Here is a 23,993-nt window from a genome sequence, read left to right as displayed (position 1 = left end):
TTGCTTTCAAGATAAGAAGCTACTTTGTTAACCTTGCTATTGAAAATTGGGAGCAATTGACTTGGGTTCTGAATTTTTCTGGTTTGTATAAAAATTCATGAAAAGTATATCTTGGTTTTAATTTTCACATATACTCAGATGGCTTTTAGCAGAAAGTTCATTTCACTAAGCTTGATTTTCATGGTCAAAGTTAAGTCTGTTAAGATTTTTTTTTTTTTCCTGCAAAAATAATGGATGTGGCAGATATCCATTTACTTTGGGGCTTTGAGAGTATCTTCAGTTATCAGTATTTCTTCAGGTCAGTCATTGGTTTCAAGTTTTTTATAACTTAATATATAAAAGAATCTATTAAGCAGTTAATTACAATTCATTGACATAGTTGCTATAGTGTATAGTCTGTAAAGGGGAAGACCATAGGCCGAAACAAGACTATGATGCTCTTGACTTCTCCAAAAAGGAGATTCTATTGGTAGAATTTTTCTTGAAATCTTGAGGGCACTATCTAGCCTGTTACAGTAGTGGTGTAGTTGGGTATAGAGAAAGGAGCTGGGAATAGAAGAATCAACTAGAGCAGGACTTGAAGGGTTGGTTTGGGGATTAGTGGATCTAGGGGATGTGTTTTTAGGGAGAGTTTGAAAAATAGGTTTCCGGAGGTAGAGTTAAGCCTTAAATTCAAACTAACAGAGTATTGTAATTTACTAGGGAGAAAGAGATGAGTAGAAGGAGCACTGTACTTGACTGATAGATTTAGATTTGGGTGACCTAAGACAAGTTATTTAACTTCTCTGGGTGTGTTTGCTTCTCTATAAAGTGGAGGTAATAATAGATTGCTTCTTAGAGTGGCTGTAACTATGAGGGTGAAATGAGCCTGAAGGAGCTCAGTAAATGTTTGCTGAATCTGAATTGAAGCACTCAATAAATGTTTAAAAGACTGAGGAAACTCCGTAGACATGCCAGTCAGGACTTAAATCAATAGAGATAGTTATAGTGAGCAGTGGATCAAAAAACTAAGGGATAGTTATGAAAGATATATACTAAAGAGAGTGGACTAATAGCTGTGGTAGAATGTAAGAAACTGAACAAAAGTAGGTAACAGAGATGGGAGTTTAATAAAGTTGACAACAGGCATTTCTTTGTCTTAACTCAGGAACTGATTGGTGTGCCAAGCATGGCCAAGTTAGAGCTTACCTATGGATATGTGATACCACCTGGTTCATGCCTGTGGTAGAGAAGCAAACTAAAAGACAGTTCTTGACAGAGGGAAGTGTCGTGTGCATGCATGATGTTAAAAATTCACAATAACAGAGTATCCCTTGTCTTGACTTTTTGGGGGGAATATTACACTATTTCTTGGGAATATATAATGGGATGATTTCTGTTTCACCTCTTGAGAGCAAATTAATTTTATAGTTGGCCCTTCATCAATATTTTCTGCTTCTGTATTTGGTAGTATGTCATGTTACAAAGTAGGCCTTTTGGCTCATGAATCATACTAGAAGGAATCCCACCTTAACATCGTTGCTACTAGTATTATTTTTAGGGAAGGTATAATAGACATTTATCATTCATTCTGAGTGGCAACATCTGAGCTGTTTTTTGTGTTTGTAGACTCCTCATTCTTCCCCCCTTTTTATTAATAGACTTTTATTTTTATAGTAGTTTGAGTTTTACAGAAAAGTTGAGCAAAGAACTTCTTTCATACCACCTCTTCCACATAGTTTTCCCTATTGTTAACATTTTATATTAGTGTGCTATATTTGGTACAATTAACAAGCCAATATTGATAAAGTTCCACAGTTTACATGAAGGTTCACTCTTGGTATAATACAATTGTATGGGTTTTGACAGATGTATAATATCATATATCACCATTATCATAACAAATAGTTTCACTGCCCTAAAAATCCCCCCTATGCTCTATCAATTCATTCCTTTCTCCATCCCACTTTCCCCCACCCCATCCACCCCTGGTAACACTAATATTTTTACTGTTCCTATACTTTTATCTTTTCCAGAATGTCATTTAGTTGGATTCATAGAGTATGTAGCCTTTTCAGACCATCTTCTTTTCATTTAGCAATATGGTCTAGATAGTTTCTTTTTGTGGCTTAATAACTTTTATTTTTATTATTGGATAATACTTCATTCATGAATGTACCAGTTTGTTGATCCATTCACCTATTGAAGGACAGCTTGATTCTTTCCAGTTTTTAGCAACTGTAAGTAAAGCTGCTTTAAACATTCATATGCAGGTCCGGAGCACCTGGGTGACTCAGTCAGTTGAGCATCCCACTCTTGATTTTGGCCGAGATCATAATCTCACAGCCCATGTCAGGGCTCTGCGCGGAGCCTGCTTGGGATTCTCTCTCTCCCTATCTCTCTGCCCCTACCCTGCTCAAGCACGTTCTGTCTCTCAAAATAAAATAAATAAACTATAAAAAAAATTCACTTGCAGGTTTTGGATGGACATAAGTTTTCAACTCAATGGGGTGAATACCTAAGAACATAATTGCTGTATTGTATGGTAAGCCTATGTTTAACTTTATTAGATATTGCGAGCTTATTTTCCAAAATGGCTGCACCATTGCTCATTCCCAAGCTTGTGCTTGATTTGAGATTATATCCTTTCCTGATAGAGGAGGTAAAGCATATGTGAGTGCTTGTGCTATCCTGTTAGCACCTCCAAATCTGCATTTGCATCAAGCACCATGCAATGTTCACTGTTGCCACCATCAAAAGAAAAGTTCAGGTATTTTGGTTTCTTATGTGGCTCAGCAGATTCCTTATTTAACTTTACCTTCTCTAATTTCTATTTATGTATCTTCTAAAATGATTGAGCGCATTTAAACTTTGGGTTAAGATCTGTCAAAACTCAGCTTATCTGGCTTTTTTTCCCCCAGAATCTTCTCCATTTCATTAATCTTTTTGTTATTGTTATTTTATAGTTGTCTCATTTGTACCTGCAGGCTTTTAATTTATGGAGATGACTGAGTAATAACATGGAGAGGCTAATGCTATTGAAAGAAATTTTTTTACTTCTATTTCCTGAAAGAAGGGGGCACACCAGGGCATGGAGAAAGCTTCAGGTTTTGGTCAGGAGGCAGAAACAAGAGCAAGAGGAAAGGCTAGGCGAAAGCCATTATTGGTGTTTCTGCAAGAAAGGTAAATCAGGGTAGAGTAACAGTTTAGGATTGGCTAGTTTTAATAACTGTGGCAAACAAGAAATAATAAATGTTGGTGAGGATACAGGGAAAAAGAAACTCTTGTGCATTGTTGGTGGGAATATAAATTGGTGCAGCCACTATGGAAAATAGTATGGAGGTTCCTCAAAAAATTAAAAATATAGCTACCATATGTTCCAGCAGTTCTTCTGGGTATTGATCTGAAGGAAATAATCACTAACAAAAAGCTGTCTGTGCCCTCATGTATGGAAACCAAGATATGGAAACAATCCTAAGTATCCATCAATGGATGAAATGGGTAAAGAAGTTGTGGTATATGTGTTTGTATATACATACATACATACATACATACATACATACATGAAATATTATTAGGTCATAAAAAAGAAGAAAAATCCTGCCATTTGCCACAATGTGGATGGACCTTGAGGTCATTATACTAAGTGAAGTAAGTCAAACAGAGAAAGACAAATACTGTATTATCTCACTTATATGGGGAATCTATTTAAAAAAAAAACAAAAAAAAATCCTTGGATATCTTCCTTAAGTATTTGGTAGAACTTGTTCAGTGAAGCCCTTTGGACCTAGAGTTCTCTTTGACTTAAGCATAGAAACAATGAAGTAAATCAGTCTTATGCTATTAATACTTTTGTGTTAAGTTTAGAAATGAGTGTCATTACTGACATAATCAATATTACTGAAATAATCTGTATGTATTTGGTATTTAAGCAATTAAAGTGTTTAAGAAGGGCACCAGGGTGGCCCAGTCAGTTAAGCATCCGACTTCGGCTCAGGTCATGATCTCGTGGTTTGTGAGTTTGAGCCCCACATCGGGCTCTGTGCTGACAGCTTGCTTAGATCCTGGAGCCTGCTTCTGATTCTGTGTCTCCCCCTCTCTCTGCCCCTCTGATGCTCATGCTCTGTCTCCCTCTGTCTCTTAATAATAAATAAACAATAAAAAAAAAATCTAAGTGTTTAAGAAAATTTCAGTTTTATGACATTTATGAATTTATAACTGTTTAAGCTCTTACAATTGTGACATGCATTTGAAGTATTTAAGAGAAAATAAATGCATTAATCTTACTAATGCAGATTAAAATGCTTAAGGGGAGCAAACCTGGAGAAAGAAAATATTGTAGTAATAGATAAAAAATAAAACTTGGATTAAGGTCATATTAATGATGCACAATTTGAGAAATATTAGGGAGGTAGAATTGACCAGAATTGAACAACTGGCCAAAGAACAAAACTGAGAGAGAGGGTAAAAATTTTCCCAGACTCCTTCTTTGAATATTTAGGTGGATGTCAAGGCCATGTTCACTAAGATAAATCTAATCAGTCAGGATAGGCAAGGTTCCTTCATGGTTACAAACATCCTGTAAATCCCAAGTTTACCAAAAGGCTTATTGCTTACACTACACATCTTTAAGAGGTCATTTGTGGCTGTGTTCCAGCCTATATGTAGAATGTTGATGGTATCATGGCAAAGATAATGGTGACCTACATGCTGACCTCCACCCATGTTTCATTATCCAGTGCAAATCACATGGCAAAACATGTGATCAGTAAGTGGGGAAGGATAATCTTGCCCAAGGGAGAAGTCACAAATCTTTGGGAAAATAATAAAATCTTCTAGAATAAGGCAAACAGAAGGAGCAGATTTGAGAGAGTATGAGAGATCTTCAATTTAATTTGAGGTGTTTGGGAAATATATAAGTAGAAAAAATAAAAATAATAGCTACCATTTGAGCTCTTGCATTGTGTTACATATTGAGTCAAGTTCTTTACTGACCAAACTATAAACATTTAGTAAATCTTAGGGGTGAGATTACTGAGACTCTAAAATAATAGCTCACACCTTTGTGACAATAATTTTTGGCCTCAGAATTCTAATCCAGACCTTTAATCCTAGAAATTTCATGGCCCAAATTAGTCTTCTAATTGCTCTGTAGCTTTGCCTGGCAAACAAAATAGCTGTTTGTTAATTGTCTCATTCTTAAAAGTTTTTAGAAAGGTTAGAATTTAAACATTAAATCAATCTCTTCTTTCCCATTAGAGTTTGTTTCTCCAGAATGTCTACACCATGCCACTTTCTATGATGTTACATAAGAAAGTCAAATATTTTTTGAAAATGTCAGTATTAACTATTAACTTTTCCTTAGAGATACAAAAAGCCTTCCACATAGATACAGATCTGAAAATCTGCTTATATTATCACCTTTTTTATGAACACATAATTTTAAAAATTCTGACATTAAGCCATGCTGCATTGAAAAAAAATCATCTCACTTATTCATGTACTATCTATGTGCAAATTATTGTGCTGGTTCTTGTTGTAAGAAATAACAAAATAAGATTTATAAATTGGGTGTAAATTTTAAGGTAGTCTATTTAAAGAAAAAAAAAGCTTCCTAAAATATCATTTAAAAAAAAGTTACAAAGGGTGTAAACAAACTAGAAATTTATATTTGGCATAAAATTTGGCACTGTATCACAGTATTCTTACTGGGACCAATATCATTTCATTTGTTCATTTTTTTTTTAAACGTTTATTTGTTATTGAGAGACAGAGCGTGCGCAGGGGAGGGGCAGAGAGAGAAGGAGACACAGAATTCGAGGTAGGTTCCAGGCTCTAAGCTGTTAGCACAGAGCCCGACGCACGTCTCGAGCTCACAAACCGCGAGATCATGACCTGAGCCGAAGTCGGACGCTTAACAGACAGAGCCACTCAGGCGCCCCTCATTTGTTCATTTTTAAAGTATGTATCTCTTCCTGTTTTCAAGAAAGTAAAAATTGGCAAATTATTTCATCTGAGAAGTGAATAGCAACATGCTTTCATATAATTAAAACTAATACAGCAAAATTATAAGTTAAAATATTAAATATTTTATAGTATTTTAGTGAAATATATATGTATATATTTAATTCTATTGTGAAAGGTCATCAGATTTTAAGGGAACAATATCTTAAATGAAATATAATGGTCATGGAATTTTGATGGTTTCTACTCTAAAAACAATTGATTTTCTGTTAGATTAACTACTAGATATTCTGGTGTAGTTAGAATAATTCCTAACCCTCTAATTAAGTGACTGTAGTTAATCAACCCTTGTGCCCTATAATCCTGTAGGAAATGTTGACTTTTAAGAAATATAACGTTGGGGGCACATGGGTGGCTCAGTCCGTTGAACGTCCGACTTTGGCTCAGGTCATGATCTCAAGGTCCGTGAGTTTGAGCCCCACATCAGGCTCTGTGCTGACAGCTCAGAGCCTGGAGCCTGCTTCAGATTCTGTGTCTCCCTCTCTCTCTGCCACTCCCCCACTCATGATCTGTCTCTCTCTCAATCTCTGTCAAAAATAAATACATTTAAAAAAAAAAGAAAAAAAAGAAATATAATTTGGGCTGACATGAGGAGGAAATAAAGAATAGCTTATAAGCAGCACTGAGTAAATAGGGACATTCAAATGAAAACTATCCACAGAATTCTAAAAATTCTTTGCTCTTCTGTAATAAGAGATATTAAATGAAAAGCCTGCTTACAAGGATTATTTTTCTCATGATTTTTCTTGTATGTATTCGCTTAATATAAAACAAGATTTTTTTAAGGCAAGATCTTTTTTTGTCAGAAATTATAAATAGGTACAAATAAAAGTTGTAGTGTGCATTTTCAATTTGTAACATTTCCCTTTCATTAATAAACTGTAGTGATTATATATTCAGAGTACTCCTATATAATCTATCACCAGATAGAGTGCTCAAGGTTCATATTCCTAAAATGCTTCATTTGTGTGATTTTTCAAAAAATAATATTGAAAATGGGAAAAATATACATATACGTCTAAACACATGACAGAAAATATACAAGATATTATAAACAGGGACCCACCCCAGAAAGAAGAGTCTAAATTTTGCCATACACCCTTTTGTACTATTTGAATATTTTTTAATGTGCATTTATCACATTTTCAATAAAAAAAAGTTCTATCAATTGAGAAACAGAAAAAGAACATGCAATTTAAAATGTACATGTATATATGCATATATATGTATATGTATGTATATATCTCATAGGGAAAAAAGGTCTGAACAGATACACACCCATCTGTTCAGTGGTTCTTCTCAGGAGAAAGGGATTGGTTGAAAGAGGTGGAAAGGCAAATTATGCTTTATCTGAACTGCTTAAAGTTTTTGTTAAATTAATTTATTTTCAGAGAGAGAACGAGCTGGGGGGGTGGGGGGGGGCACAGACAGCTATGCTGACAGCAGAGAGCCCCATGTGGGGCTCAAACTCACGAACCACGACCTGAGCTGACCTGAGCCAAAGTCGGACACTTAACCAACTGAGCCACCAAGCACCCCTGAACTGTTCAAAGTTTTAAGAATGCTTTTATTTAAGGCCAACATAATCAGAAGAGTGCATAAATCATTTTTGTGCAGCTGCTTCCTTGTATCCCTTCCCAGGAAGTACTTCCTCTCTCTTAAGCAGTATCCCCTTTTTCCTCCTCAAACCAAAGATTAATTTAGCCTGTTTCTGAATTGTATATAAATAGAATTACACAATATGTATTATTTTGTCCTTGGGTTTTTGTTCAACAGTTCATGTATGAGATTCATCCATGTTACCACTTATAGGTATTTGTTACATAATATTCCATTACATGAATATACATCAATTGCTTCATTCTAGTACTAATGGAAGCTTGGATTGTTTGCAGTTTTTACTGTCACAAATAATTCTTCAAAAACATTCTTGAACATTTCCTAAGTTTTGGCTTTTTGGTTTTGGTTTTTGATTTTTGGTGAGGTACATGAGGAGAGTCATCTCTCTGGAATAATTTTGAAAATAATTTGTCTAATGAGTTCAAAATTAGCCAACTCACACTGTTGTTTGGTTGTTTAAAAATTATTTTAAAGTAATAATAGTTCATGTTTCCCTCATTTTCTGCCTTCCTTAAAATGTTATCAGAAAAAAATATTTTATGGCCACCATTGATATTTTCTTCCATATTTTAAATTGTCTCTTAAATATTTTCCTCTTGCCTGCTTCACATGGGTAGGTAGGAATCATGATTGTATTGTAATCATGACAAATTGTAAATCTTTAGATTTAAAATTGGTTAGATATGATGGTCATTTCACATATCATATATTTTTAGGAACTTAAATACAGTTCAATTTCACAAGCATTAACTAAGGTAACCACTACTAGATTATGTCATGTAAGAAATACTAAGTACAACACACAGTGTCTGCCCCTATTGATTCACAATTGTTATATTCCTGCCTCCCCCATACATATACAGTATTATAACCCAGTATATGGGTAAGGACTGAAAGTGATATAAAAGGCTTTTCTCATCAAGTATTGCCTTAGAAATACTTAGTTACACTTGAAGAAAGTATTTTCTTTTTTATTTCAACATGGCTCTAAATTATCCATTATGCCTTCTTTTTTAGGAAATGTCTGAATAAAATACTTATAAAGCATCAATCCCAATGTCTCATATGTGTCTATACACATATTATTGAGTACTTAATAGTCTTTATACCTATATAATATTGAAATTGACATATTATTGGCCACTTAATAGTCTTCATACTTACATAATTTTGAAATTGGCATTTTAAAGTTAAAACAGCTGACAAACTTAAGTGGCACATTAATGAGTGCTTAAGGAAAAGAATTTCATGTTAGCTGCAAAGTTGGCCACATACTAGCTATATACAGACAAAGCACCCTATCTTCTTGGGGATAATTCATGGGACTAATGAAAGATTTGGGGGAAGAAAGTAGGTTGGAACTGTGTTTTGAAGGAGGGAAATTCAAATTAAAACCTCAATGAGGATGTAAAATATTAAGAAATCTGACAATATAGAAAGGCCGTAGATCAGTGTAATCTCTTATACACTGCTGGGGCAGCCTTTTTGGGGGGAATGATCTGGCAATATTTAATAAAGCTGAAAAGGTGCACATCTAAAATCTAACATACATACTTGTAGATATTTATCCTGCAGAAAATCTTATGCATATGTATAAGAGTACCTGTGCAAGATTATTCATTGCACTGTGTTGTAATAATGAAAGATGTGGACACAATCTAAATATCCATGAGAGAAATGAATAGAATTGGGAGGATTAATACAATGGAATACTATATACTTCTTTGCCTGAATTTATACTATGGATAAATCTCAATTACAATATTAAATAGCAAATTAGAGATATGTAAAACATGATGCCGCTGATATAAACTAAGAAACAAACTCACAAAATGATGGTATATACTAATAGTGGATGTATGCAAGCATGCACATTAAAAGTATTAAGGATAAGAAAGATATCCCAAATTCAGAAAGATCTGTAAACTTACATGTCTCTTTCAGAAGAGCATTTGAGACAAATTTGGCAACATGGTAAATCTGGTTGCTTCCAGACACTGATAGATATATACTCTCTACTTTTCTGTATGTTTGAAATGAAAGACATTACCTTAGACATTACAGATAAGATAGTTGATAAAGTTTCAAGGGGTGCTTGGGGGGTGCCTGAGTGGCTCAGTTGGTTGAACATTGACTTCAGCTCAGGTCTCATGGTTCATGAGTTGGAGCGACATGTCAGGCTCCATGCTGACAGTACGGAGCCTGTTTGGGATTCTCACTCGCTCTTCTCTCTCTCTGCCCCTCCCTTGCTTGTGCTTTCTCTCTGTCTCAAAATAAATAAATAAAAACTTTTAAAAGTGGGGGAGGGGGCTTGGGTTCCTCAGTCGGTTAAGTGTCTGACTCTTGATTTGGGCTCAGGTCATGATCTCACAGTCGTGGGATTGAGCCCTGCATAGCCTCCACACTGGACTTGGAGCCTGCTTGGGAGAGTCTCTCCCTCTCCTTCTGCCCTTCCCCCACTTGCACTTGCATGTGCTGTCTCTTAAAATAAACATTTTTTTTAAAAGAGTCTTAAATGCTGTAAGTTTTGAGTTTGAGATAATAAGCAATAGGTAGTCAATAAAATTTGCAGAGTACCCTGTACTCTTCTATATTAGCATTATAATTGTTGTAACTGTCTCCTGTATGGATTCATACTTGTATACCCATCTCCACAAACTAACATATACTAGTTGCTCATTTATTATTTGCCAAAAAATGCATTAAATGGGTAGATGGTTGACAGATCTCAGTTGTCTACATGCTGGTATCAAGCATATATTCTTAACTAAGTTTGCAAGTTATTATCCTTCATAGAACTAAAAACTAAACTCATGTTTAGTAATTTGATAATTGTCCTTTTCTTTCCAAAGATTAATCTTTATTTAAACGTTTGTTGAAATATGTTACATCAGCCATTGTATCTATAGATTGACAGGGTCTAGTGAAATGCAAATAAAATTTGATTTAAAGTTTTTATAATCAAATCAGTTTACACTTTGATGTGTAAGTAATTCAGACTTTTTTGTGAGTTGATAGTATATTTAGATGAAATGTATTTCTCAGCTTAATTTCCTAGGAAAGTCAGATAATCAATTCAAATTTAGAAAGTTGAGGTGCCTGCAGTTTATCAAGGCAAATAAATACAGAAAAGGTAGTTTGAAAAGTCATTTTGGAGCTTGACAAATCTAACATTATACCATCTGATATGGTAGCCATTAACTACTAATTTAAATTAATTAAATTAAAGGTAAATAAGCTTGCAGATTCAGTCTATCATTTTCACTAGTTGCATTTTAAAAGTTCAGTAGCACTTATGTACACACACAGACCGTATGTATAGGTACATGTAGCAGGGGGCTATATACCAGACAGCATATAGAATATTTCCATCATCACAGAAAGTTTTATCAGCTAGCCTTGGTCTCAAAGCCAGAGGAAAAGATTTAGGAGTTATTTAGAGATGGATAGTAGTTAATTCAGCAAACATTTGTTCAACTTTTGTAGCCTCTAAAACTGTAAAATAAATAGATTGACATCTTATGAAGGGCGAATGTAGTGGAGGTGACACATGTAAACAATATAGTTATGTGCTAAGTGTTATACTGGAGGATATACAAAGTGCTGTGGGCCCTATTACAGGAATAATTTAACTCTGCTTTAGGATGTCAGCATCTTGAAGAAATAAGTAGAATTACCTGAAGAAGAAATTTTTTGTTTACAGACTAAGTCCTCAGGCATGGAGGTTCAACATAGGAAACATTAGTTAGCAGAAGTCAAGTCTGAATCAGTAGTCATGCTAGAGAATAGTAAGTAAGTCACAGACCAGTAAATGAGAGTGAAGCTATTGACCATGGAACCCTGGAGTGAGAGGAATAGAGTAGGTTGATGACTAAAAAGCTAAAGGATCAGTACAAGAAAATATGGAAAGTCAGAGGCAGGCCGGTCCCAGACCAGTTCAGGAGAAATCTCTTAAACATTGTGTTCTGGGTATATTATCTTTCTTATGTCACAATTGATCAACTTCTTCTAGGCTGGGGGCAGATCCTTAAAGTAACAGGTCTACACTGATAAAAATAATAATACTAAGACTTAAATATATGGTGCTTATAGTAACAATAGCTAACATGTACAAATAGTGTTTACTGTATACCATTCACTGTCTTAAGCACTTGACATATGTTAACTCAGTCATCAAAATAACCCTGTGAGTGTTGAGTTAATTTGAAAGCCTTCAGTCATAGATTGGGAAATTACATTGCTCAAGGTATGTTAACTATTATTCAAGGGTACAAGGCCCAAAGGATTTTCCATTTTATTATTACTCACAACCTCATTAAGTTGGCACCCTTGAGCAAGCCTGAAGAAGCAGGTGAATAAAAAAACAGGACAAGGATTAGATGCTACAGAGAATTTTGTTCACGTGCTTTGTGTAATCTGAGGGTTGCTGTTTGTGCTGAATTGTGTTTTTCTTACCCCACCCCGAAATTCATATGTTGAAGTCCTAACCCTCAGTACTGCAGAGTGTGACTGTATTTGGAGATTGGGTCTTTAAAAAGGTAATTAAGCTAAAATGAGGTCATTAGGGAAGGCCCTAATCCAATAGAACTTTCCTTTTTACCAGTGTCCTGTAAGAGAATATTAGGACAAAGACACATAGAGGGAAGACCATGTGAAAACATAGGAGGAATGTAACCATCTGCAAGCCAAGGAGAGAGCCTTCAGAAGAAACCAACCATGCCAACAACTTGATCTCAAACTTCTAGCCTCCAGAATTATGAGAGAACAAATTTCTGTTTAAGCACCCCCCCAGTCTGTGGAACTTTGTTATGGCAGCTAAGCAAACTAAGATGATAGCCAAAATAATACATTTGTAAATATTGAAGAGCATGAATATATGTTTTTGATTTTTGGGTTGATTTTTTGGCTCTGTCTGCTAAAACTTCTGCTGGGTTTCAGAAATAGAAATGTGAGGTACTTTGTTCTTCTCAGACCTGACTTAATGTCAGTCTTAATGTATAATGAAGAATGCAAGTTCCATGTCCTTGTAGAAAGGAGAAAATTAAATTACATCTGCAAGATTGATTCCATCCATAAACATTTTCCTCTTTATTTTTTCAGTGATTGTATTTGGTTTTGTAAGTTATTTTTTATGAAAATATAGGTGAACATTTTTAGAAATTAATATAACCTTAAACATTTCATATGAGGTATATATTCTTCAAAATAAACAATTTAAACTATTAGAGTTTTATAGAATTAAACTTAAGTACTCCCTAAATTCAGAAGGTTCAATTTTTGTTAACTGCACAGAACAAATCACTTATAACATCTTATAACATCTTGGGAGTTTTTGTTTTTTCCTTTAGAGATTATAGAATATTAGGAGCAACCTCCACACCTTCATGGGGCTTGATCTCATGACCCCGAGATCAAGAGTCACATGCTCTACCTATTGAGCCAGCGAAGCACCCCACCAACCTTAACTGATCCTTTAGGTTTTAAAGTAGTGAAACTTTCTGGAGTAATAAATAATACCATGGTTTTCCAGATGGCCATCTTAGCAGTTTATGACTAATTACATTAGAAAGATTGATTATTTCTCTGGGGTTCAAACTAGGGAGAAAATCCCAGACTCCTCACCCTTTGGAGACAGACCTAAATATCTATACAGTGTTTTGAAAAGTTCCCAGGGTGATTGCAAGTTATCTTTCCTTTCATCTAGTGTACATCTTTTCATCTAATACTCTTTAATCGTGCTGTGAAGCAGGTATAAGATTGATACTTTCTTATTCTCATTTTACATGTAAGAAACTTAGACCAACAGCAGTTAGGTAAAATTGAAACAGATGACAAAGGAGTTCTTTATTATCTTTGAAATGCAAAATAGTATTTTCAAAGTTGTATCTAGCAGTGATTAGTAACAGTTGAAAATTAAGATAGTAAGATATAATTTATACATATGGATTGTATTTTAAAAATATTGCTCACTTACTATTGTTTTTCCTTTAGAATATACACAGATATTATTAAGTAGTGATTATTCCTGACATTTAAATAAAATTTATTTGTGTAGACAAAGCATAAATAAATAAATTTTGGCACTTTTATTCATTAGTTCAGATTCCAGGGTGGTACCTCAGTTCTATATTTTTTTATTATAAATGTTCATTTGAATTTGCCTCACTGTAAGTGGCTAATTGATGTAAATTGAGTAAATGCACTGGGAGTTTACTATATAATAGAACAGTTGGTTGAATGGTTTTGTAAAATGAAGAACTTTTTCAGTAATACTAATGATCACCTCTTAGTTTACTTTTTAAAAGTAAATCTGGTTTAAACTAAATGATATCTCAGGTCTCCTTCAGCTTCCAACTTTTCCAAAACTGTATACTCGGTTTGTTTAGAGGTATTCATGTCAGACTTTCCAGTCTCTGGTGTCTATGCTCCTTTGTCCTTTTCTTTCCTTCCTCACTCCAGAGATGTCTTTTCTGCTATTCTGCTTTTTTTTTTTGAAACTTACTTCCTTCCCCAAGTAAATAATTTTATATTTAAAATTATTTTTTATTTTTTTAAGTTTATTTTTTATTTATTTTGAGAGATAGTGTGAGCGAGGATGGGACAAAGAGAGAGAGAGAGAGAGAGAGAGAGAGAGAGAGAATCCCAAGCCGGTTCCAAACTGTCAGTGCACAGCCTGACTCGGGGCTTGATCCCATAAACTGTGAGATCATGACCTGAGCCAAAATCAAGAGTCATCCCCCTTACCCCACTGAGCCACCAGACACCCCAATATTTTTATATTTGATCCCTTAAAATTTCGTCAGTCTTCCATAACTTCTCTAAGCCTTTGTACCTTTTTACTATCAAAGAGTTTAGGGAGCATTAAATTTTTATTATGTTCTTAGAGATTTTTACATGCTTTATTAATGAATATACTCAGCATATTTAGACCTTTAATCAGTGACATTTTCATTATATCTTTTTTGTGTTATGTTTTAATATAACATTTTTGAATAAATATTTCCATGTATCATCATAGCCTATTTGTGAGAATAATTTATAGTATTATCTATAGTCATTGTCAATGCTAATCTGCCCTTTGGGTTAGGTATCTTACCCAAAACATGTTTCAAGCATATGTTTGTTTACTACTTAAGTAACGTAAATATTAGTAGTATTTAATATTTAGGTTTAGAATACACTTAAAATGTTCACTAGTTCTGCATGTCTCTTCAGAATGTGAGAAGTTGAACTGTTGGTGGACATTCAAATGCTTTTATCAACTCTTCACCCACTGTTGACTCTGTTAACTCAAACCAGGCATTAGAAGTTCCCAACATTTGCACTAAAGAATGATAGAGAACTGGCTGGCTGATATATTGTGTCAGGGGAGTCTTGATCATGGCAACAGCTCTGTTATTAGGGATGTAAGAAGTGAAAGAACCTGGGGAAGAAAGAGTGTAGTGAAACTGTCAGGGCTGAACTCTGATTTCATAAAGGGATTAGGGATTGGAAGCCAGCAGTACCTTTGAGATAAGTACAAACCTAAGAGCACAATCATTTGTTTTTGTGAAATTTGAAGATACTGAAGAATTTCATTTTTATAGCCCAATGAAGTACTAATCATTTTATGATACTCTATTTGTAAAATTTGCTAATTTTGCAAATAGAGGCATCCATGACATACATTACAAAATGATGGATAATTTATCAGGATTCCTCACCTGTCACACTTCTGAGAGTTACTTTGTTTATAAGATATCTGTGGTCACTAAATTAGATAATACATGTTAAGAAGCTGTGTCATTATGATTATACAGTTTTGTGGCAATAATTAACCTCAGGTAGAATAACTAGTTTATCATTCATAGTTCTTCTCTTCTTTCTCCTTATCACATTGTACTATTGTTTATAATAAGGTTATGACAAATTGTTCTGCATTTATGCAGATGAATATAAAGTGACGTAGGATTCTAGGGTCACTTGGGTGACTCAGTTGGTTTTGTGTCTGACTCTTGGTTTCAGCTCAGGTCATGGTCTCACAGTTTGTGAGTTCAAGCCCCGTGTTGGGCTCTGTGCTGGCAACATGGGGCCTGCTTGGGACCCTCTTTCTTCCTCTCTCTGCCCCTCCCTTGCTCATTCTCTCTCTCTCTCTCTCTCTCTCTCTCTCTCTCTCTCTCTATCTCTCTCTCTCTCTCAAAATAAATAAATAAACATACCCTAGAATTTGATGGACAGGGGAGGCCTTTCTGAAGAGATAACATTTGAGATAATGGAGTAATAAGAAGCAGTCCCCCTAAATAAAACCTGTGTACAGAGAGAAGTTCCTAGATTTTATAAAATGCATTTTAAAGCCATCTACTTGCATAAAATCTCCCAAGGTTCAAGAATCTCCTTAGGGGAAAAAAATCCCTGCCCAGAAAACGTGACTGACTACTTTTTCCTCTTGCTTTTTTTTTCTCTTGGTTATCCTTCACTCTGATTTCTGTTAAAGCTATTTTCTCATCCTCCAGCATTTCTTTTTATTCTGATTCATTATTTCTCTTATTTTTGTTTCTTTTTTTTTTTTTTTTAACTTTGTTTGAGTTAACTACGCCTTTTCTCACTTATTGACTTGGGTGCTTACTAATTTTCAGTCTGTTCTAAGTATTTAAAGGCCTGTGTTTTTTGATAATACAATTTTGCCTTTATTTCAGGGCTTTAACTTAAAATGTTTTTGTTACATTTCACTGCTGTTGATTTACTATTTTTCATTATGATTTCTTCCCCTAACCCACAAATTATTGAAGCTTTTTAAAATTTGCAAATATATTTTTAAATTTCTAACTTAATTGCAAATAGAGGACATACAATATTCTTTGCAATTTGTGACACTTGATTTATGATGTTCTCTATAGTCCATTCTTGTAATTTTCATTTCAATTCCATATGTGCTTGGAAAGAATATATATTTTCTAATTGTTAGGTGCAATATTCTTTACATGGCCACCAAATCAAGATTATGAATGGTGTTGTTAAGGTCTTCCATATCCTTGATAATTATCATCTACCTGTTCTGTTAATCACTGAGAAAAGTATTAAAATAGACCACCAAAATAGGTTTGGCATTTTCTCTCTAACTTCTTTTAATCTAATTTATTTACTCTTTTTAATAGGCAAACTTAGTCCATTTATATTTATTTTATTAATATATTTGGATTATTTCTAACAATTTATTTTGTTTTCCATTCACCCTACTTTTCTTCCTACCTACTTCCCTTGAAATGAGGGTCTTTCAATCTTTGCCTGAAATATTAACCAAGAAGGTGAAAGATCTCTACACTGAAAACTACAAAACTTTGATGAAAGAAATCGAAGAAGACACAAATAAATGGAAAGGTATCCCATGTTCATGGATTGGAAGAATTAGTATTGTTAAAATGTCCATACTATCTACAGCCATCTTTAGATTCAGGGTAATCCCCATCAAAATTCCAATGGAATTTTTTTTACGGAAGTAGAGAAAACACTGCTAAAATTTGTATGGAACCACAAAAGACCCATGAATATCCGAAACAATCCTGACAAAGAAGGACAAAGTAGGAGGCATCATACTTCCTGAATTCCATGTGTATTGTAAAGCTATACTAATTAAAAGTTCTGGCATAAAACAGAAAGGACCAAAGGAAGAGAATTGAAAGCCCATAAATAAACCTATGCATGTATGGTCAGCTAACATTTGAAAAGGAAGCCAAGAATACTCAGTGCAGAAAAGATGGTCTCTTCAATAAACGATGCTGGGAAAATTGGAATGTTCACATGTAAAAGAATGAAACTAGACCCATACTGTACACCATTCACAAAAATTAACCGGAAATGGATTAAAGAGGGGAAAACTATATACCAAAATGTTCACTTCAGTGTTGTTTTTTTAATAATGGAAAAATTGAAAGCTACCCAAATTCCTTACATTAAGAAAATGGTTAAGTAGTTTATGGCGTGGTCATTGGAGTGGTTAATAGCATGGAAAAATCTTTTTAAAATATTAAACATTAAAAGATACCAAATTGGAGTTCTTACATATATACATATATATAAATATGTATATACGTATGTATGTATGTTAAGGGGGGAAACTAAGCCTATGCATAGGGAACAAGATTAAGAAATTTATCAAAATGTTAACAGTGTTTATTGTAAGATAGAAGGACTTCAGATTTTTTTTTCCAGTTTTCTGTTTTTCAAATGTCATAAAATTAGGGTGTATAATCTTTATAATGAAAAAAAAGGTGAGATTAATTTAACAAATTCTAAAATATAACTTGAGATGTCCTACTAAGTCAAGTATGCTCATCTCAAGCTCTGCTTATCACTTTATACTTTATCTTTTAAAAAATGAAATACTTAGCAACTAATGAACTAAGGATAGATGAGCCAAATATTCTGTGGTTTGACTCCATCTGTGTTTCAGAGTAAAGTTTATTGCCTTTCCAATAAAAGTGTGCCATTGTATTTGTTTATTCCCTTACTTTTGGCTTAAATCTCCAGAAAACTGAAGTAATACTTTAACAAATGTGTAAAATGTGTAATCCCATTTTCCTTCCCAGTGTCATAAGGTTAAATAGCTCACATCTACTGTCCTGGCAAATATGTAATACTGTTTTATATATAATCTTGATTGTTATTATTTGCTCTATTATTTGATTATTTTGTTCTGATTAATACTTCTTTCCCTCATTTAAAGGTTATTCTGGTACAAGTTAACCCAGGGGAAGCATTTACAATAAGAAGAGAAGATGGACAGTTTCAATGCATTACAGGTAAGAATGGTAATTTGTTATCATTTGAGATGACAGAAATTTATAATACATAAAGGCACAGAATCGGAAACAGGCTCCAGGCTCTGAGCCATCAGCCCAGAGCCTGACGCGGGGCTCGAACTCACGGACCGCGAGATCGTGACCTGGCTGAAGTCGGACGCTTAACCGACTGCGCCACTCAGGCGCCCCATCTTTTCCCTGGTTTCTTGATTAGTCTTACATTCCCCTTCTCAAAAATCTTCATTGAACCCAGTTCAAGTTCCTTATTAGTCTTTCTAAAAGATTATTTCATGTTTCTAGTGTTGCTTTCCCTTTCCCTTTAATATTGTTTCCCTTTATCTTGCTAAGTTGGCTTATTCATTGTCTTCTTGAACCTGTCTTGTATTTTCTGTACTATTCTTATCTAGAATCCGCCCTTATCTCCACCATCTTTAGCCTATCCAAATCCTACCAATGCTTCAATACCAAGTTCAGATCTTATCTTTAAAAGAATTTTTTTTGTAAAGTCACTAGCCACCCTGCCACACACCACATTTATGACAAACTAAAACGTCTCCAGATATTACCATATGTTCCAGGGGAGGCGTACAGAAGAACCACCACTCTAAAGAGAAGAGCAGTAAAAAGATCACTGACTTTGGTATCAGAGAACCTGGGTTTAAATCCCAACTCTGCTAACTTACTAGCTATATAGAACTTTTGCATGTCATTTAATCTCTATCAGCACATTGCAGTTTAATTGATTTTATAAGGAAGGAAATTCACAAATTACAGTTATAAATTAACTTTTAAAATAGAAGTTACTTGGGGTGCCTGGGTGGCTCAAATGGTTAAGAGTCCAACTCCTGATTTTGGCTCAGGTCATGATCTTATGGTTTGTGAGTTCAAGTACTGCATTCAGGCTCTGTGCTGGCAGTGCAGAGCCTGCTTGAAATTCTCTCTCTCTCTCTCTCTCTCTCTCTCTCTCTCTCTCCATCTCTCTGCTCCTCCCCTGCTTGTGCTCTGTCTCTCAAAATAAAATAAACATTAAAAATAAATAAATAAATAAAAGTTACTTAAAATTCAAACTCTGGTTATCTAACTGTGTTTAGCAGTTTTTGTATTTTAAGTCACACTATATTGGTAATGAGTATCCTCATTTGCAGATGTGTTTGAAAAGATGTTGTATTAGTTAAAATGCTTCCATCATAAACAATATTTATTGAAAACAAGTTGAAGAAATGTACAAATAAACCTAAGACATAGCTCTATTAGAAACTTACATTCTAAGAGTTAGCCAGTATAAAAATAGAATTATTTTTATAAAATCCTAACTGGCAGGTAAAGACTGGCAGGACCCGAATAGCCTATTTAATTTATAATGTGCCTGTAGTATTAATACTCTTTTTTTTTTTATTTTTTTTAACGTTTATTTATTATTGAGAGACAGAGCATGAACAGGGGAAGGGGAGAGAGAGAGAGTGGGAGACACAGAATTGGAAGCAGGCTCCAGGCTCTGAGCTATCAGCACAGAGCCCGACATAGGGCTCAAACTTGCAAACCACAAGATCATGACCTGAACCTAAGTCAGACACTCAACCAACTGAGCACCCAGGCACCCCAATAGTCTCTTAATAGTAGGAACTGACTACCATGTGAAGATACTTTTATGCAGAGATAAATTTCTTTGCTTCAGTAGAAAAGCAAGACTCCTCTCTGTATGACAGATTATAAGAGTGGACTCTTTGTTTTAAAATTACTGGGCAGAGTTTTTAAAAACACAGGATAGAAAAAGGGGAACCGTAAAGAAGGTAAAAAGCTTTCCCCTTTTCATGTTTTTGTTTTTCAAAATTAAAAGACAGGATGAATGTGGAAGGACTGATAGTGAATGAGGGCTTGGGGTGAAGTTTTTCTAAAGACCATCATGCTCTCGCTCCAAGCAAGAGAAGACAGGACAAGAAAAGACTAAGGACTACTGGGAGCTCATCTTCTCCTTTTTTTCCTCTTTGCTATCACTAGTTTTTATTATGTAACAGACATCTTCCTGTACTAGTTCTAGAGCTAGGTAAAAGGTAAGAGTAGAATTCAGTGTGGAGGCAACAGATAACAAAGAAGAAAGCCTTAAGGGAGAAAAATCATATGCCAGTGAAGCTCAGAGTAAATTAGGATCCTTGGCTCTAAGGCCATCAGGTTAGGAAAACTTTTCTCTTCACAGTCACTAGACCAATAAAAGAAAACCTCTGTAATGAAACCTAAAAAACTGGGATTATTTCCAGTGTAAATTAATAAACATTTGGCTTAATCCCATTTGTGAGGGTGCCTGATCCCATTTATGAGGGCTCCACTCTCATGAGTTCATCACCTCCCAATGACCCTATTTCCTAATACCATCACATTGGGGTTAGGATTTCAACATATGAATTTTGGGGGGAATATATTTAGTTCTCAGCAGCACTGCATTGATAGGAGTGGCAGAGATGAGCTGCAGTGCCCAAGTGGGGTGTCAGAGCCTAAATTGGGTGAAGAGTTCATCCATATGAGAACAGCCAAGTGCAGAGAGTTAGAGCCCAGAGTGAGGAGAGAATTCACACAGCAAAGTGTCATGATATAGGGACTCAGAGTCTAAGCAGGCTGATGAGCGTATCATCAAGAAGGGGTGGCCTGGTGTGGGATGTAAGAATCTCAGCAGGATAAAGAAGTCCTCAATACAGTGAAGCAGTCCAGCATAGGGAATCAGTGCCAGAATAAAGTGAGAGTACCTACAGGTGAAGGCAACCTGATGTAGGGAGTCAGAGCTGAGAATGAGGAGGTCATCTGTGTGGAAGGGTAGCCTGACATGTGTTGTCAGAGCCCCAGTAGAGTCAGACCATTCACACGATGGAGGTGGTCCTTAGTAGACAAAGCCCAAGTCACGTAAAAAAGACATCCACACAGAGGACGGTGTGGAGGGCCTCCACAGAGGGATGGCCTGGCATGGGGTGTCCCAGACCCAGCAGGGTAATGAAAGTGTCCATACATTGGAGGTACTCATCAAGAAGAGTCAGAGCCCAAACAGTGTGAGGGCATTCGTGGGATAGGAGGTGACTTGGTTTGAGGTGTCAGAGCCCAAATGAGGTGAGGAAAATGTCTACATGGGAGGTAGAGGGTAGAATCCAGCAAGGAGAATCAGATCCTGGGTGTAGTGAGGAGGGTATCTCTTTGGCATGGCAGGAGATATCAAACCCCAGGAAGCACCCATCCACACATGGGGGACAGCCTAACATAGGAAATGAGAACCTGAGTGAGGTGAGGAGGGCATCCCCATAGAGGAATAGCCTGGTGTATCAGAGCCCAAGCAGAGGAAAGAAGTAGTCCACATGATGGGCTGAGGGGTAGAATGGCCTAGTGTGGGGAATCAGAGCCCAAATATGGTAAAAAGAGAATATACACAGAAGTGGAGTGGGTAGTCCAGCACAGGTTGTTAGAGCTTGTGCGTGGTGACATGGAGCCAAGGAGCGAAGGACACCTACATAGAGGGTTGTTAGAGGGTGGGGTGGGCTCAGTGTGGGGCATTAGACCCTGAGTAGGATAAGGCCATACATGCCGGGGGACAGAGTGGAGGGCGGGAGTGGTGGCAGAGATGGAAGATTGATGACACACACAGGGGGACTAATTAAAGAAACAGTTCTGTTAAGAATGATGAGAGACCTGGGTTTCTTACTATCTAAGAAGGAATTTTAGGTGTGGAAAGGGAAGAAACTAGAATGGATCCTGCTGGCAGTTGAATCAGAAAAATCAGACATTCCTGATTCTGGGTCTGGGGCAGAGAAAGTACAAGATGAGAATGGAACATATTGTTACCCCAGAAAGAGGGAAGATTGCAAAATGGATGGAGACATGTCAAAAGGATATAGTGACCGACTTGAAGGATATATATATATATATATCAGTGGAGAAGCCTGGCAGGCACCATTTTAATCAAGTGATGAAATTGTATGTCTTCAGTAATGGCAGGAATCAAAATTGTGTGCTACCTGATAATGATACATTAAGAGGAACATGATGTCTCTTCTGTGATATTTCTGCCACAAATGCATAATCTGAATCTAAACACAAGGAAATAATAGACAAACCCAAATCAAGAGACATTCTGTAAAATAACCCTTAATCTTCACAGGTGAAGACCGTGAAAGTCCAGGAAAGACTGAGGAACTGTTCAGACTGATAGACTGAAGGGACATGCCAACTAAATACAACATGTGAACCTGAACTAGATGCTTTTGCTAGAAAGCACATTATTAGGACAATTGGTGAATCTTGAATGGGATTTGAAAATTAGATGGTTTATTAGTTTCTTAGGGCTGCCATAACAAAGTAACACAAACTGGGTGACTTAAAACAACAGAAGTTTAATGTCCCATAGTTGTAGAGGCTAGAAGTGCAAGATCAAGATGTCAGCAGAATCGATTCTTTCTGAGGGAGAATTCATGCCTCTCTTCTACTTGCTGGTGACGGCCAGCAATCCTTGGGGTTTCTTGGCTTTAAAGGCATCATTTTAATCTGTTTCCATCTTCACATGGCATTCTCCCTGTGTCTGTGTGTCTTCACATGGCTGTCTTCTTATAAGGATACCATATTGGATTGGGGTTCCATTCTACTCCAACATGACCTCATCTTAACCAATCTTACTTGCAGTGACCTCATTCCCAAATAAAACTGCATTCTGAGGTGCTGGTACAGAAGCATATCTTTTTTAGGAAACACAGTTCAATCTGTAACAGATAGTAATGAGGTATCAGTGTTAATTTTCTGGTTTTGATGGTTGTGTTATATTAGAGAATGTCCTTATACGAAATGCATATGAAAGTATTCCATAGGTGATGGGCCATCATGTCAGCAGTTTCCTTTCAAATGGTCAGGGAAGAAAGTTCTTTGACCAGCTAGACATGCAATTTTTTTGGCAAAACTTACTGTTTCAAATTTTTTGAGAATGATTAAGAAAATGATACTTTTTTTTCCTTTTTTTTTTTTTTTTTTTAGTGTTTATTTTGGTGGGGAGAGAGAGAGAGAGAGAGGTGCACATGCAAGTGGGAGAGGGGCAGAGAGAGAGGGAAAAAGAGAATCCCAAGCAGGCCTGAACCAAAGTCAAGAGTTGGACACTTAACTTGACTGAGCCATCCAGGCGGCCCAAGAAAATGATATTCTGTGTCTCAGAGAATTTATGGGAGGACTAGAGAACCAGACTCAAGGCTAATCTTCAGGAACAATGCCCCAAAACTATACTACAAAACTGGTCTGATTAAGAAGTCCTCATCAGTGCCAAGAGTGCCCTTTCTTCACTAAGAACTCAATATTACTTGCTTGTAGTACAGATGCCACTCCTGCCACAGGAATCTTGTGCTACCAACCACTGCCTTCTAGGTTATCAGCACCCATAGGACCAGTGTGGTCTTTACCTTGCACCAAGTCAACTCCTTCAACCTACAAAGGGGTTTCAGAGTCTACGCACCAAAACAAATGACAGTATCCACTACTGGATAGACTTATCCAGAAAGGAAGACTTATCCAGAAAGGAAGACTTAACATTTTGAATAGAACTTGATTATTTTAAAGAAAATTTTTAAGCTTATTTAT

The 23,993-nt window shown here is 35.8% G+C and overlaps 1 protein-coding gene across 4 annotated transcripts in view; it reads left to right on the top strand.

Moving 5' to 3' along the window:
• FNDC3A (fibronectin type III domain containing 3A) overlaps positions 1-23,993 on the top strand; it is a 146,101-nt gene that overhangs the window by 27,296 nt on the left and 94,812 nt on the right. For 3 of the 4 annotated variants that reach the window (XM_023251406.2, XM_023251397.2, XM_023251412.2), the window contains exon 3: positions 18,326-18,401. In XM_023251406.2, coding sequence (XP_023107174.1) covers positions 18,326-18,401 — 76 coding nt within the window. Of the gene's footprint in view, positions 1-2,455; positions 2,525-18,325; positions 18,402-23,993 lie in introns of all 4 variants that reach the window. The other variant, XM_045052765.1, reaches the window with a different exon arrangement.

The sequence above is a fragment of the Felis catus genome, chromosome A1 (genome assembly GCF_018350175.1).
Source record: "Felis catus isolate Fca126 chromosome A1, F.catus_Fca126_mat1.0, whole genome shotgun sequence".
Lineage (NCBI taxonomy): Eukaryota > Metazoa > Chordata > Mammalia > Carnivora > Felidae > Felis > Felis catus.
The sequence above is the reverse complement of the archived record's forward strand: the minus strand, read 5'-3'. Positions and strand labels throughout refer to the sequence as shown.